The sequence below is a fragment of the Bactrocera tryoni genome, chromosome 2 (assembly GCF_016617805.1).
Source record: "Bactrocera tryoni isolate S06 chromosome 2, CSIRO_BtryS06_freeze2, whole genome shotgun sequence".
NCBI lineage: Eukaryota > Metazoa > Arthropoda > Insecta > Diptera > Tephritidae > Bactrocera > Bactrocera tryoni.
Window position 1 is genome coordinate 68,103,516 of NC_052500.1, and position 17,100 is coordinate 68,120,615.

A 17,100-nucleotide genomic window follows, 5' to 3' on the forward strand; every position below is an offset into this window, starting at 1 on the left:
AAATAAAATAAATATATATGCCACTTTTTTCGTCATGCCTTACGGTAAAAAAATCGCTTTATTAAGCAAAAATTTAAATTAAATCTCTCCATACTGACACGCTGGTATGCCACACGTCCACAGTGGCGGACACATGAAAATACGCACGAAATCACACGCGCCTATGGCCACTCAAAGGTTATGGGTGTATGTGTGTGTCTGTCTCTGGTGTCGTGTGCTCCAACTGACCGTCCATCTGACACTTTGAATGTTGTCAAGTGAAGTTGTCAAATGAAAATTCCCAATTCGATTCGATTTCAGTTGACAATTCATAGTAATTTTCACAATTCACGCGTTGCCACGCACACATACATACACACAAGCATACATCACATTAAATTTTTCACAGTGGATTAATGAAGAAATATGCTTAAATAAAAAGTTTGCATTATAGTCAATCGATCAGTCTGAGATACAAAATGATTTCACTATTTTTGATGAGTTAAGTGTAAGTTAAGTTTAAGTAACGTTCAGTTAAGTCACGCTACGATGAGTTTAAGTTAAGTTATTTTTAAATAAGTCAGGAAGCTTTTTGTTAAATTGAAGTAACATTACGTTAAATTAAGTCGTTATGTTAAGTTAAGTTGCGAAGTTCTCGGTAAGTAAAGTTTAAGTTAAGTTACGCCATGCTAAGTCATCCTACGATTACGGTCAGTTTAAATTAAGTTTCTTTATAATAAGTCAGGCTATGTTATGTTAAGCGTAAGTTAAGTTGCGAAGTCCTCGGTAAGTAACGTTTAAAGTAAGTTACGCCAAGCTAAGTCATCCAACGATTACCTTAAGTGTAAGTTAAGTTACTTTATAATAAGTCAAGTTACGTTAAGTTAAGTTTAAGTGTCGTTACTTTAAAATAACTCAGTCTATATTATGTTAATTGTAACTCAAGTTACTTTAATTTAAGTCATGCTACGTTAAGTTAAGTTATGTTAAAATAAGTCAAACTACGTTGAGTTTAGTTTAACTTATGTTAAGCATAAGTCAAGTTACGTTAATTTAAATCTAAATTACGTTACTTTAAAATAAGTCAGCCTACATTGTTAATTGTAATTCAAGATACTTTAAGTTAAGTAAAGCTACGTTAAGTTAAGTTACGTTAAATTAAGTCAAACTAGGTTGAATTAAGTTTAGCTCAACGTTAAGTAAAATCAGGTGATGCTGAGTTAAATTAAAATTAAGTTACGCCATGCTACGTTTACGTACTTAAGTTTAAATTAGGTTACGTTAAATTTAGTAAGCTGCATTAAGTTAAACTTAAGTTCAGTTACGTTAAGTCAATTTGGGAATGTTAAGCTGAGTTAAAATTAGTTTACGTTAGGTTAAGACAGTCTAAGATAATTTACCTTTTTATAGGTAGGTCATTCCGAAGGTTTGAAAACCTTTGTCTTCGTATGAGGATCAAAAAGCGGAGTTTTTATTGTCAAACTGATGCAATAGCTTATATTGAAGATCGGTACATAACTGGAATACTAAGGTCTCCTTTCATCACCCAGGCTCAAAATGCACTTTAAGATGGTTCCGTTAGATCAAAAATCTTATTTTAAACACGGTTTTCGACTATTAACTGACGATCCATTTATCTTTTAGCGTCAACCTCCATATATTATTTTATCAGTCTAAGCTACACATGATGAACATTTCTTGGAAAAAACAGACTTATAAGCCTCATACACCCAAGAGATGACAATACTATATTTTGAAACATATTTAAAAACTCACTGGGCGTTTAAAGCGGCTGGAAGGATTCCACTTTCAAATAGTACACAGACGGCTAGAAAATAGCAGATGGAATTGGAACTGGGATAATGAGATCACGCATCAAACATTCAGTGCAGGTTTCCAAGCATTTTTAAGGAGTCAATAGGGTAATATTTTTTTAATTTTTTTTTTTGCATTTTCTGTTCCCTTAGTATTAATTTAGAAACCCACTTTACCATTGGAAGGTTTCGAAAAAAGCCCAAAAATAATAATACCGCTCGACGTTCGGAGCGCTCGGAGTGCTCACCACAAACTTTAAACGCGTTTTTCTCAAAACACACGTTTTTAAACTGGCGGACATGATTCCGGTCGAAATACTCAACCGATTTGCTTAATCTTAAATGTTCACAAAACGCCTGGCTATCGTCCTTATATTTTTTATAATTTATTGACAATGTTATGACAAAATTTATGTAAAAAACTATGGGGAAAATTAAAAAAAAAAAAGGTTAATTACTTTTTTATTTATCAACATTGATCATGATTTTAGTAGGGACGATAACCATTCACCAACTTTTTAAGAATAAATTGGGTTTTTGTGTTTCAGATGATCCAAACACGAGAAATCGTGTCCGCCAGAGAAAAAAGGCATCTCATTCACTCAGCCATTTCTCCGACAGATGTCATCAAAAAATTCCGAAAAAAATTGTTTATACCATATACCTCATGATATGTGAAAAAAGTTCTATTGTAGAATAAAAATTTCTATGAAAAAAAAATGTCACAGAAAACAGGCCAGATTACCTTACTGACCCCTTAAGCTGATTTCAAAGCCATTAGCAGGTATGCAGTGATTATTAGAGAGAATAATTGTCATAATGAACGCATTCTTATTTTTTGAAATATTAAGAGGGTACTTCAGTATCAGACAATAGGAAAAGGCCCAAAAATAAATCGATTTCACATTTAGCCAAAATCTATTTCGGTGTTAATATAAGCTTGAATACTATATGTGACAACTGTATGAGAAAACTTAGTCTTACTAATCAAATTCTCAGTTCTCCAAAAGCTAATAAAAGTTTTTCTATACTTTAGAAGTTTCCTGAGAGATAGTGGTAAGATACCGATAATTTCTCGGGAAAATCAATTTTGTGCAACCACTGAACTGACACAGTTTCTTAACGCGTCAATGACTATCAATTCACACGCTTCCAAATTTTTTGGAGTCTTTTTTGATGCACCAACTACTAGTTGAAAACCATACTATAACGATTACAGGAAAGAAAGGAACAGTTAAAACTTTTAGAGAATCGTTATATGTAGCATACTGTCATTAAATGCCATAAATATGGCAGCTAAACCGGGAATTTGACTTTTAAACGAATACACATCACTTTTATTTTTAACGCTGGATGTCACTTACAGCACTATATAGGCACTTCGCATACCAAATCAAATGAATTCATCTGCTTAATAATTTATTTAAATTAGGACACATTTTTCAAGTCAATAATTTTGCGCTTAAAACCAAATCACATAAAACTAAAAATCCGGATTAGGTAGCAATGCGTGGATTTCACTTTATTTCTTATACATTCATATTATATACTTGTATTATTGCTTTTGTTGTACATTTGACGAGTTGCTAAACTGTCAAACAGTTTATAACAGTTGAGCGGTCATTTGAATTTTGATTTTTCCCCCCAACCATTGTTGCTGTCATTTGTGGTATTTGTTTGCGTCTTCATACGGTCGTAAAATTTTTTATAGCTTTTCAATAAATTTCTGCGTTTTGCTTTAATTGTATCAAAGCATTGTCTTTTTACGTTGCTCTTTCAATATTAGTTAGGAATTTATAGCGTTACCTTTTGTTTGTGTACACCAATTTGATTTGTTTTCGCTTTGAGTTGGCGCTTCATATTCATGTGTCTTTTGAAAAGATTGGCTTTATTGACGTCCAACAAATATCTGTGCCGAAGCAGCGGGAGTAAACGATTAAGAGCGCGCCGCCGTTTTGTGTGCTTTGGAAAGTGGCATTGATCTGGTATTTTAATTTTAATATTTCGATGCTTTTATTATTTCGAGCATTATGCTAATACCTGCATATATGCATAATTACATCGAGCTCCGAAATATGGATGACGAAAAGCTTCACCATGGGAAGTCCAGATGCGCATTAATTTTGATTTATATGTAAATATTTGTTTTTACTTGATTTTAACTCATCAATTAATTTATTGTTTAAAAGTTTTTTTTATTTATTACTATGCGGAGAAAATAGTAAGACTTTATTTATAACTTAAAAACTCTTCATTTATTCTTCAAAATCTATGTCGTCCCTCTCAAAGTAATCCCCATTGGTCCCAATACACTTGTGCCAACGTTTCTTCTAATCCTCTAAATAGTTGTTTAACTCAACTTCCGGAATAGCTTTCAATTCACGTAGTGATTCCCGTCTAATGTCTATTCACTCAAAACGAACGGTTAATTGAGTTCGCTGAATAGTCAAAAGTCACACGGAGCTAAATCAGACAAAGACGGTGGTTGCGGCACGACATTGGTTCAACATTTGGTGAAAAGCACACGAAGTATCAATGTATTGTGCGAGTTGCAAGAGCTGTGGCCCCATAATTTCGGCCTCTTTTTACGAATAGCTTCGCGCAAACTACGCACAATACTCAAAAAGTTTGGCCGGCCGGATGGAATTCGGAGTGCTCAACATTTCGATAATCGAAGAATACTGTCCACATAAACTTGATTTTTGACCTAATTTGACGTGTTTTTTTCAGGCTAACCTTTGCCACGATATTCGGCGGATTGATCGTCTATCGCCGGATCGTAAACATAGATCCAAGACACACTGCCAGTATCAATGCGTTGGATGATATCTTGGTATTCGGAAAGCATTGTTGATTTTGAAACCAATCATGCTATCACTTTTCTTTGGTCCAAATTATCTTTCAAAATGGGTTTCGATGATCCTTCCGATATTCCAACGATGTCAGCAAGATTTATGAATGTTAATAGTCGATTCTCAGGTACTAATTCAGCGAACCATATACACGCTATACTATACATTATTAGACAAGTAATACAAGTAAGAAACGCTACCTAAATGACATATCGATTCATCACCCATATGCATATATGGTAATGGAGTAAACATTATAAGAAATCAATATCTACAGTCTTTTGAGTTTCGGCGCTACTGTTTTGTTTTCAAAGTCGGTGACCAACATTACTTGAAAACGGTTAAACCGATTAGTCTCAAGTTTTAACACGAGTTTTTTAAATAAATTTTAGTGATTTATCGAAAACTGTTTTTATTAAAAATTTACGCCCGAAATTTTGGTCAAAAATTTTTTTTTTTTTTTAGAAACCGAAATTTTGTCAACAAATTTTATTTTGCTTATTCCTTCAAATAATTACTAGATTTAACATTACTTTAACGAAATCTGTGTGGGATTTTAATTTTAGAGGGTCCAGTTAAGAGATACAAGGTGCGTTCCAAAGTAAACAGGACTCTTTGAATCTAGCGCCAACTGGTGGCGCCATCTATATGCCGACTGTTGCGTTAGAATCTGCTGTTTTTATCGATTGTCCAGTGAGAATTCCATGACATTTCATTGATTGTAAGTGAAGTTATTGCGTATTAAGTGTCAGTATGTTTGTGTTATCGCTGCGAAAACGGCGATGATTGCCTATCCTAAATAACATAAATGACGATCAACATGTGGACCAATCAAAATCTCTGATCACCGGAAATTTCATCGAATTCATCAAAAATCAGCCGAAATCATCATTGAAATTCATGGAAATGGAATTGAACATCTCCAAAACATCGATTTATCGCATTTTAACCGAACATTTGGGCTTACGCATTGCGCACAAATTGAATGACGTCTAAAAATAGCTCGGAATCCAACATTCGAAGGACGATTATTTGACCAAAAATCACATTTTAACCATTAACCACTCCTCGTATTCACCTGATATGGCACCGTGCGACTTTTTCCTTTTCGAATAAATGCATTTGCCCATGAAAGGAAAGCGTTATGCAGACGTAGAGGCCATTGAAAAGGCTTGCACCGGTATACTGCTGCCATACCGGCCAACGAGCTCAAACACTCGTTCGACATGCTTTTGGACAGTGCAAAAAGTTGTATTGAAGCATAAGGAGATTATTTTGAATAAAATAAATGGATTTTGTCGATAAAACCACTTATTCTGTTTTTTTTTAAGCCTTGTTTACTTTGGAAAGCTCCTTGTACAATGGCTATTGCTAATAAGGTACCTGGCGGTAGGTTTAAAATGCTAAATTAAAGACCACCGAATCATAAAACTCAATATGTAAGTCAACAACGAAGCGAAGCGAACTTAGATATCAGTCCAAACTATTACCGACGGCGGGCACAACGATCTTATGAGCTTCCACTTACTTGGGTCTTACAGACGCATAGTACATACGTAAGTGATTCAACTAGGCCAAGCTAGCAGAAAGCGATGACTGTTGGCACGAATATAAATGTCTTCTAAGGGACTACAAGAAAATCCTGGAATAATGACTTTGAAAAGACCCATGAGGTGGCGAGACTCAGAAAACTATTATCCAAAAGCCTCGCCTCGCTTCGTATAATTCGCAAAAGTATCGGGACGGACAACTGCCAAGACTCATTAAAAGGCCTAGTCAATGTGCACTCTCTAGGCCAGGCCTGTCCAACATACGGCCCCCGGGCCACCATCCGGCCCGCATAGGCCCTTCATCCGGCCCGCCATCTCTTATAGTCTTAGGGCATCCCAGTTGTATAGGCCTGAAACACGTGATGGATAAAGTAGTGCAGACAGTTAATTTTATACGCGCAAGAGGGCTTAACCACAGACAGTTCCAGGCTTTTCTGGCTGATGTCGGTTCAGATCACGAAGACATTGTATACTTCAGTCGCGTTCGCTGGCTCAGCAGAGCAGCTACACTAAAACGATTCTATTCCCTGCTGGACGACTTAAAGATTTTTCTTGTCAACAAAGACCAAGAAATTACTTTCCTTACTGATAAGGATTGGTTGGCTGATCTGGCTTTCCTGGTTGATATAACTAAATATCTTTCTGATCTTAACTTAAAACTACAAGGGAAAGACCAACTATGCACACAGTTATACGAACACGTTCTAGCTTTCACAAAAAAGCTTTTATTGTTGGAAAAGCAGCTGGAACAAAAGCAGTTGATTCATTGGGAGACCTTATCTACAAGAAAGCAAGATACCTTGGATTTTGACAAGTACGTGTTGATGTTACAACGATTAAGGAACGAGTTTGACGACAGATTCGCAGACTTCAAATCACAAACTCCCTGCATCAAGTGTTTCAAAATCCATTTGATGTTGAAATTGAAGGCGCTGCGCAGAGTTTACAGCTGGAGTTAATAGAATTGCAAAGCAGCTCTCATCTAAAAACAGCATATAATAATTGCCTTCCAAACTTAATTGAATTTTACAAAAAGTATATTACACCCAGTCAATACCCAAACCTTACTAAGCTGGCTATTCAACACATTTCTTTATTTGGTAGTACATATGTTTGCGAGCAGCTGTTTTCTCGCATGAAATTTAACAAATCAAAAACCAGATCATCTTTTATTAGATAGCCATCTTAAAGGCATTTTTGCGCATAGCCACTTCTAAAACTCCAGCTCACATAGATGCGCTGTGCAAACAGAAAAATTTCAGACATCTCATTAATTAGATTTTAAGAATAAGAATATCTTTATATGCTAAGGCCATAGTTACATTAATAATAATATATTAAGATTTATGTGATGTTGCTTATTATAAATAAATAAATATACCAAAACTGAAGGTCATTTTATTTTTTTTTGGCCCGCTACGGTTATGAAAATGCTAAACCTGGCCCTTCATAAAATTATGTTGGACGGGCCTGCTCTAGGCTATAAGGACGCGGTAAGTCCTAGCTATGAAGTGAGTAGTGCGAACACAATTCTACGAAGAATAAATTAGAATGGGCAATCTCCTCATCCGACCATTACAAATTTCTCGGTATGGACGGAATCATGCCAGGGTTGTATGAAGTTCAGCTATATGCCACACTCATGGAGAGAAGCTAGAATAGCTTTCATACCAAAGATAGGTAGAAACAACCCAACCAACTCAAAAGAGTTTAGGCCTACAAACTTAATTTCCTTCCTGCTGAAAACGTTAGAGAAAATCTTAAACGTGCACACTGGGGCCGGAGCGTCTCCTAGAAGTTCATCCAAGACGCTTGCATATACGAAAGGCAGATCACTAGAACCTGCACTACATACACTGGTATTTGGTATCGAAAAAGCCCTTGAATATAAGGTATACGCTCTTGAAGCGTTCACGTTCAACAACGTCTCTACGGAATCTTTTCTGAATAACATCCGGTCAATAGGTGTTGATCCTGCTATACAACGCTGAATCAGAAGCCTCTTGACCTCTAACAGGATAAGAGCAGAATAGAACACCGCTAGAATGACCAAGAAAGTCTTTATAGGTACTCCGCAAAGTGGATTAATTTTCCTTTCCGTATTTTCTTTAATTTTGCTAAGGCTAAGCTCAAAATTTGGACCCATTTCTAGTTGAAACTGATCTTGTTAGTAAAAGAATACCATTAGCTGGTATTATCTATAGTTAAGGACATATTATCACAATTTTTTCCATTTTTCGTTCTATTTTTTGAATTACTTCAGTTAGTGGTTTCATAACTCACCAACTAGTTCTAATCAGCAGCGCTCTAAGCTAACCAAACCTCACTAATATTTTCCACAGATACGCTTATCATGGTACATGTATATGTATTCATATATATTTAAGTACATAAGTATGTATGTATCAAATATAATAATATCCGCACGCCTTCCTATTTACACATGAACATACATACTTATCTCCTTCTATACGCTTAAATGTATTAGTGCCGGCAATTGTTTTATCTGTCTATTCAAATGTGTTTGTTAGGTTTTATTTATGTCGGATTTTAATTAAAATAAATCAATTTTATGCAAAGCGTAATTTTTCAATTTTTATCAAATTGTCATTTCTGCGTAATTAATTCTGCTTGCAAATGTGTAATGAGCATACAAATGCACACATATACATACAGGTTTGTGTGTGTGTGTGATGCACGCTACCCTTGTTGCCTGCCAAATACCAAATGCAAGCACCCTTTACCCAGTTTTAGCATTATTTTGACAGCTAAAGTTATTGCTATTGTTGTAAATGCTGATAGCGTCATACCGTTGACTTGTCATTAGTGTTAGTATTGTTGTTGTTGTGCGTTTGTCAAAATAATTCCGCGTAATTATAATATTTGCATTATACTATTTATTGTGTTATTACAATTTTTTGTTTTTGTATCTATAATTTTGTAATTTCAATGCTTTGTTTTTATTTTTGCCACGCTTAAGCCATCAAGCTTTGATATGCAGACTTATGTACATATGTACATATGTATATGTGTGTAACTGATTGAAAAGCAGCAGGTGGGATGTCACGCCGGTGAATTGTTTGGTTATGTCTGTCTCAATGTGTGTTTGGGTATATGTGTGTGTGTGTAGGTAGATAGCAAATGTTTTGGCGCTGAAGAATGGCAAACGCGCGTGGAATTTGACGAAGCTAAGCTATTGTCCATGTATGTATGTACATATATATTTATAAATAAAAAAAAAACGAAAAACCCGTTAACTTCGGTTGCACCAAAGCTACTTATATAATACCCTACATAGGTGCATTTCTTATAGTATTAAAGGATATAAAATGCTTTTTATCGATATTTATCTTGATTTTGATCGATAAGTTTGTACAGCAGCTATATGCTATTGTAATCCGATCTGAACAATTTTTTTGGAGATTGTAGTGTTGTTGTTGGAAATATTCTATGCCCAAATTTCTTGGAAATATCTCTTCAAATAAAAGAGATTTCCACACTAGGACTTAGCACTGATCCTTCAGTTTGTATGGCAGCTATATGCCATAGTGATCCGATCTGAACATTTTTTCGGATAGTAAAGCTTTGCAATAGATAAATAGTAAAGCTTTGCAATAGATACGTATTAACTCACGTCAAATTTCGTGGAGATATGTTGTCAAATAAAAAAGTTTTCTAAACAAGGACTTGATTTAGATCGACGATTTCGACACTTGAGCAGCTTCGTGGAGAGAAAATGACGTGTTGTGAATTTCTTGTCGTTATCTCGAAAGCTAAGGGCTTCTTCGCATATATACAGACAGACAAACGGACATGGCTAAATCAACTCACTCGTCTCAGGGATCATCTATTGAGTAGTCGAAAAAGTCTTTTCGTATTACTAATAGAACTTCAACTTATTATTTTTATATTTATACTAATGTATTAATAAACAAATATGTACCATTTTGGTCGTCTACCTTTTGCAATTTTTCCGCGAGATACATTATTCCATCAGTGTAAAACTGTACTGGTTTCACGGCGAAAAGCTGCGACAAGTAATTTTCACAGGCAAGACGAAGCCCTTTCTGTTGATCAGTTTTGCCCGTTTTTTTCTATTGCTTGCTTCAAGCTCACCAGTTGTTGACAGTAAAATGTAGAATCAATCGTTCGACCAAGCTGGAGCAGCTCATAGTGAATTATTCCTTTCCAATTCCACCAAACACTCAGCATAACCTTTCAAGGCGTCAATCCTGGCTTCGAGATCGTTTATTGAGCTGCACCACGCTTGGACTACGATCTTTTTCGCACATTATTGTCGTATTCGATCCAATTTTCGTCTCCTGTTACCATTCGCTTCAGAAATGGTTTGATTTCATTTCGTTTCAGCAAAAAATCGCAGGTGTTAATTCGGCCCATTAAATTTTTCACAGACAATTCAAATGGTAACCAAACATCGAGATTCTTGGCTTTTGCCAGCCTTTTTTAAATGGTTCGAGATCATTTGATGATGAATGCTAAGTTCCTTAGCGATATCATGGCTGCTTATGTGACGGTTCTGGTCGGTCTTTTCCATAGTTTCATCGACTGTTTCAACGGTAGGTCGACCAGAGCGAGTGCGAAATTTCCAGAACGGAAGCGAGCGAACCATTGTTGTGCTACACAAACTGATGCAGCATCGTCTCTGTAAACGTAATGAATTTCATTAGGGGTTTGCGTGGCATTCTTCCCTTTTTTTACAAAAATTTCAAAATATAGCGATTTTTTTTATTATATTCACTCATTTTTGAACAGCTGTAACTTTTCTTTCGAAGTTTTTTTTTTTTTGGTTAAATAAAGCTTAAAATATCACCTTTTCAACACTACATATATGGTATGGCACAATGTGATTGGTAGCACTAGAGATTTACGACTGCGACGACAACTATTGACAAAATACGAAAAGGCTTTTTCGACTAGCCAATATTTCTAAGCACATATGTATGTATGTTGGAGTATACATATTCTCCTTAGGACCTCTGATGGTTCCTTCTGGGTGTTGTAAACATAATATACGGTTGTACGGTTTATTTTTTATAGTTGGAGGAATCATCGAAAACTGGAGTGCAGAACTGTAATCCGCTAAATCTGACTCATATCTCCCCCACGGAATCTCTCAATCACGGATTAAGTGTTACTTCTCATCTATCCTACGGACTAGCTGTATATAGCTTAGTTTTGTCATAATTAGAACTGATACTTCCCTGACAGGCCTTCCATTTACCGGATGACTGACACATGAGAGCTCTCAAATTTTCCACCGAAAAACTAACGCCGAGTGAAGTCTTTAATTTTTCCCTTAGATTTGGAAAACGAGCACATTAAAAAAATACATCTTCTATGCACTCTGTACTAAGGACGAGATGGAATCGGAACAGTAGCTTCTAAAGCATCCATATCCACTCAGTTTTTGGTTTGGGCGGAAGTCTTGGTCCCCATGTCTATCTCTCCACGAATAGATGTTCGAGATTAGGCTGAAGGTCCATTGAGCCCACATTGTGTTGCTTTTGGTTTTATCCGCTTTGTTTAAACCTACAGACGGCTCTGATAGCTGGTCTGATCGCGTGAATGTGGGGATGTCAGTGGGCGGCATACTAGCTAGAACTTCAGCAACGTCGCTTGATGCCGTTCGGAAAGCACTTGTTACTCGTATATGTAGGAGTGTGCCTATGCACAGCGTTTATTTGTTTTGCATATGCTTTTATACCTTGTACGGGGTATAAATGTATATACATACATATGTATGTTTGTATGTGAATATGAATACATATATGCTAGAATAAATAAAACACAATAGAATGTATAATTAATTTTTATTTTGATGACAACATCAACATAATTCAGTTCATTTTAATACTTTTCCGCGCCAACATTGACCCCAGCAAACCCTTAAACGCACGCCACCAATATGTGTGTTCGTATGTGCGGCATGCAGCTGCTGGTGAGTGATTGAATTGATACTGTATATATGCACACTCACATCAACTCAGTTAGCACATATTGATGTCCACACATTTGTCAGCACCACACCGTCGTCGCAAACAATCGGTTGCCTTTCTTCCCTTTAGTGCTGCAGCCGTTGGGCGCCTCTCACCCAGTTTTTTCTATGCATTGCTCTTGTGTTAAACACAAATTAACCTCATTTGTGCAACAAAAATAGCAACAACAAGACAACAAAGTGTTCATAGCAGACTAAACCAACAACATGGATAATTTGTTAAATAAATTGCATGATTACTGCAGGCCGCAATTGATCCCAGTTTGCATCTAAATGCATAAATAAATACTCATACATATTTGCGTATGCATTTACGTATGTGTTTTTCATCCAAAATTCAACCTGTAGTCTGGCTTACTACTTGTAAACTAATCGATTTGGAACTAATTAGTAGACTGATGAGTTTGGGACTCTTGTTAGACATTGTTTTCATCAACGCATACCATCAGTATAGTATTTTTATACCCTGAACAGGGTATATTAAGTTTGTCACGATGTTTGTAACACCCAGAAAGAAGCGTCAGAGACCCTATAAAGTATATATATAAATGATCTGTATGTTGAGCTGAGTCGATTTAACCATGTCCGTATGTCTGTCTGTCCGTCCGTCCGTCTGTATATATACGAACTAGTCCCTCAGTTTTTAAGATATCGTTTTGAAATTTTGCAAACGTCATTTTATCTTTAAGAAGCTGCTCATTTGTCGGAACGACCGTTATCGGACCACTATAACATATAGCTGCCACATAAACTGAACGATCGGAATCAAGTTCTTGTATGGAAAACTTTCACATTTGACAATGTATCTTCACCAAATTTGGTATAGATTATTTTCTAAGGCAACAATGTAATCTCCGAAAAAATTGTTCAGATCGGATTACTATAGCATATAGCTACTATACAAACTGAACGATCGGAATCAAGTTCTTGTATGGAAAACTTTCACATTTGAAAATGTATCTTCACCAAATGTGGTATAGATTATTTTCTAAGGCAACAATGTAATCTCAGAAAAAATTGTTCAGATCGGATTACTATAGCATATAGCTACTATACAAACTGAACGATCGGAATCAAGTTCTTGTATGGAAAACTTTCACATTTGAAAATGTATCTTCACCAAATTTGGTATAGGTTATTTTGTAAGGCAACAATGTAATCTCCGAAAAAATTGTTCAGATCGGATTACTATAGCATATAGCTTCCATACAAACTGAACACATAGTTACTAAAAGAAATGCACCTGTGAAGGTTATATTATGTTCGGTGCAGCCGAAGTTAACGTTTTTTCTTGTTTTAACTAAGGATGTCTTTTGGAACTCTCCTTATATTTCTGATTCCATATATCTCTCCCTTTCTCTGTCTCTAGCACTATTTTTTCTGTCCTGATCTCCATCCTTGAAAATATCCTTCAATGTGTATCATCTGTACAGCTTTTATGGAAATTTTTTCTTCCCCATCTTGTCCGCCTTTTTTTACTCGATGTCTCTAAACTTATGTTCATTTCGATCTCCATCTTTAGCTTCTCCTTTGTCTTTATATTTATCCCTTTCGGTATGTGTATTTTTTGCTCTTTCTCTATCTCTATTTTCATTGCTTTATGTAGCCGTCATCCACACTGCTTTTATGAAATTTTATTTGGCCTTCACTTCCTTTCTATTTCTGTACCTGCACTATACCCACTATTTCATTTTGTACCTCGCATTGTCTCTAAATCAATCTCTCTGAGTTTCCATCAATAGGCATTTATCGATATCTCTACTTCTATCTTGATCTCTATCCCCATTTATGTCTCTATATATATCTCTTAATCCGTAACTGTATCTCCCACTAACTTTACCTCTCCTTATCTCTATTTACAAGCATCTATCCCTTTCTTCATTTCTATTCTGATACACTACCTCCATATGTATAACATATACATATTTGGGTCCAAAATCATATACATACGAGTACTATACATATTTATTTCCTTTTTCCAATTATTGACAACGTTCAATCAATTATCACTGCTAAAAGTCTGTTAATCTGTGCTGGGTAAAAATCGGAGTCTATCAAACTGTGCTTGTAAAGTTAGTCACTTGGTTTGGTGCCGGGTCAAAGAGGAATCACACAAAGACACCTTTGTCGTGGTTACATCGGATTGGGAACGAGCTGTAGATCGAGTGTGTTTGGTAGACGTTGGTCAATAGCTAGCTCCTGTGCGACTCCGAGATCTACTGAACTACTAGGTTCATCTTGTTGCAATAGGAACGAGCAGAGTCTCTGTTGGTCTCTTGCGTTCCAGCTGTAGATCGAGTGTGCTTGGTAGACGTTGGTCAATAGCTAGCTCCTGTGCGACTCCGAGATCTACTGAACTACTAGGTTCATCTTGTTGCAATAGGAACGAGCAGAGTCTCTGTTGGTCTCTTGCGTTACAGCGCTCGCCTCTGGAGATCGAGTGAGCTTGGCAAGCGCGGTCAACTTCTAACTCCTTGCGACTCAGAGATCCAGTGAACTACTTGCGTCAACTTGTCACAAGAGTAGAAACAAGGCATTGTCCAATAGGCATACAAGCGGTAAGGTTGAAAGTCTTGTCGGACGGTAAATGTTAAAATTGTATGAAGAAAGATGAGATGGATACCTCAAACCATATTCTATTTCATTGTCCAGCTTCTGTAAGACTGTGGTTGAAATATCTCGGCAGTCACATCTTCGGCAAATTTAGTGATATAACCTAAACTGATATTAGCCGACTCAACAAAGAGCTTTGTCGATTTCTGAGAATACTTGGGAGTGTTTAAATATTACAATGAACCGTCATTCTCAGCTGTCTAAGTTGAATTTTTAATCTAACCTATTTAAACTTTAACAAACTTGGCTAGAGTGAAGTGCTTTCAACCTTTACCAGATCCATTTAGTGGAATACTAGTTCCATAAAGACTAATCACTCAACTAGTCTCTTATTTACAACTATGTGTATCCTCATGTTCCGATATTCAAAATTAGATTTTTATGTAAAGAGAGTGGATGCCTGTATTTCTACCACGTGGTTATTTGAATACATATTCATTGGTTGCATGTGTGTTCTAAATAAATGTATGGATAATTTATTAAGTATGTTGGTTTTTGTTTACAGCATTTGTTCGGCTGTTTAGAAGCGTTTTTTGTTGCACTTGTATTATTTGCATTTGAAATATGCGACAGAATAAAAGTATAAATACCTTTAAATACATTTTATTTCACCAACAATTAGTTACAATGCGTATATTGATTATCCAATAAACCATTGAGATGAAGATGTTTTCAAAAGCAACTCAATGGTTGCCTACTAAAAACCTGTGTAGTTTACCTTTGTCAGGATCAAACAGCTCAAGGCTCAATCTGGAGCTACTTAAGGTGGTTATTGACTTACTTTATTCATGATCCAAGAAGCGCATTAGAAAAGGTAGCGGCACTTAATTCATCATTGGGAACATTGTGCCACCAACTGGTAACCGATTAAGCCTTATTCAGCAATTATGTGGATTTGATAAAATAGATGATTCTTTCCTCCTCAACTGACCAATATCCTTGAATATTTGACATGGAGATGCGTGCATGTCATCCCGTCTTAACCTTTTGAAGACTAGACATTCGCAAAGGCAAATTTGCAGCGTCTCATCACCTTTCGCGTATGCTCTACACTCTGCCGACTCCACCTTAGCAAGATTCTGAAGATGGGATCTTGGAAGTAGATGCTCCGTGTTGACCGCAACAAAGTTATTTAGTCGCTTCTTGCCTGAAAGCAGAAGATTTTAGGTCTATCCACCATCATAACTACCCCAAAGCACATTTGTGGTACCTGTGTTACTAGCGTTCGAAGACTTGGTTTTTCCTCTAGCGTCTATTGCTTTAAATAAGGTTTCGAAAACGCCTTTCACATCCAGGCATCACCTATAGAACGCACGTTTTCTCAAACAGAGTCTAATTTCCTGTGAAACTTATTCTTGGGATTCTCTTTCTAATTTACTGCAAATATCGGCAAGGGAAAATTCCATTGTATAAATCTGGAATTATGCAAATAAGTTTCCCCTTTTTTCTGAAAGTTACTTCCGCAGATACATTATGTACTGTTTCCATAATACTGCGTAATATCGGAGCCAACACAGAGGGACGACATAACTTAAAAAGTTTTCTAGTGAGCTTCAACTTTAGTGATGAGCTGTTTAGTCGAAGAGACCGAAACCCATATCGTCCTCTTCCTTGCACTCCGATTCCTCTTTTTTGGCTTCTTCCTTCTTTTCGGCAGCAGCTACAACACCAGCAACTGGAGCAGAGGCAGCAGCAGCAACAAACTTTCTAGAATCTTTTATGAACTCCTTGATGGTGACAGCTTCCTTAAAATCCACTTCGGTGGCAACACCAATAGCCAACAGATTCTTGATACCAGGAATCCTTAATGGTAGCAGCATTTTTTCAGATTTCAGATTAGAAAATGGAACCGGAGTCATACACTTGGGCAACGTAGTCATGGTATAATGGGAATTATACTAAAGGGACTGACCGAAATTTTCATACATTAATAGATCACTGAGGTCGCTAAGCTTCTTCATAACAAGTTAATGCTCGAAGGAAGAAAGTTACCATTTATCTTCCGAAGATGTTTGCAACTGACTTTAGCTTTAGTCCTCAAAGTATCTAAGGAGTCATGAAATGCGCCGAGTTCTTAATAGCTTGACGTTATAAGGTGAATTCATTTAACCTTCATCTGTTCGTATAACGTGGATTCAAAACTCTTAAGCGGTTTTTTTTTAATTTGATTTATCTGATGGCATGACGGATGGCTTAATTTGGAAAGTTTACAAACCAACTTCAGATACTCAGAATGTCTACAGACTTGTCAAAATATCACCGGTATTTCCCTCCAG

At 36.3% G+C, this 17,100-nt stretch overlaps 1 protein-coding gene across 1 annotated transcript; it reads right to left on the minus strand.

The window, feature by feature from the left end:
* Positions 1-16,398: 16,398 nt before the first annotated feature.
* Positions 16,399-16,644, minus strand: LOC120768848 (60S acidic ribosomal protein P0-like). Its single transcript, XM_040095599.1, has one exon. It carries the CDS (start codon positions 16,642-16,644, stop codon positions 16,399-16,401), a length of 246 nt encoding a protein of 81 aa, XP_039951533.1.
* Positions 16,645-17,100: the final 456 nt, after the last annotated feature.

Bases quoted from the DNA above. Each gene is read 5' to 3' on its own strand.
- LOC120768848 (XM_040095599.1), bottom strand. From the start codon at position 16,644: ATGCTGCTACCATTAAGGATTCCTGGTATCAAGAATCTGTTGGCTATT.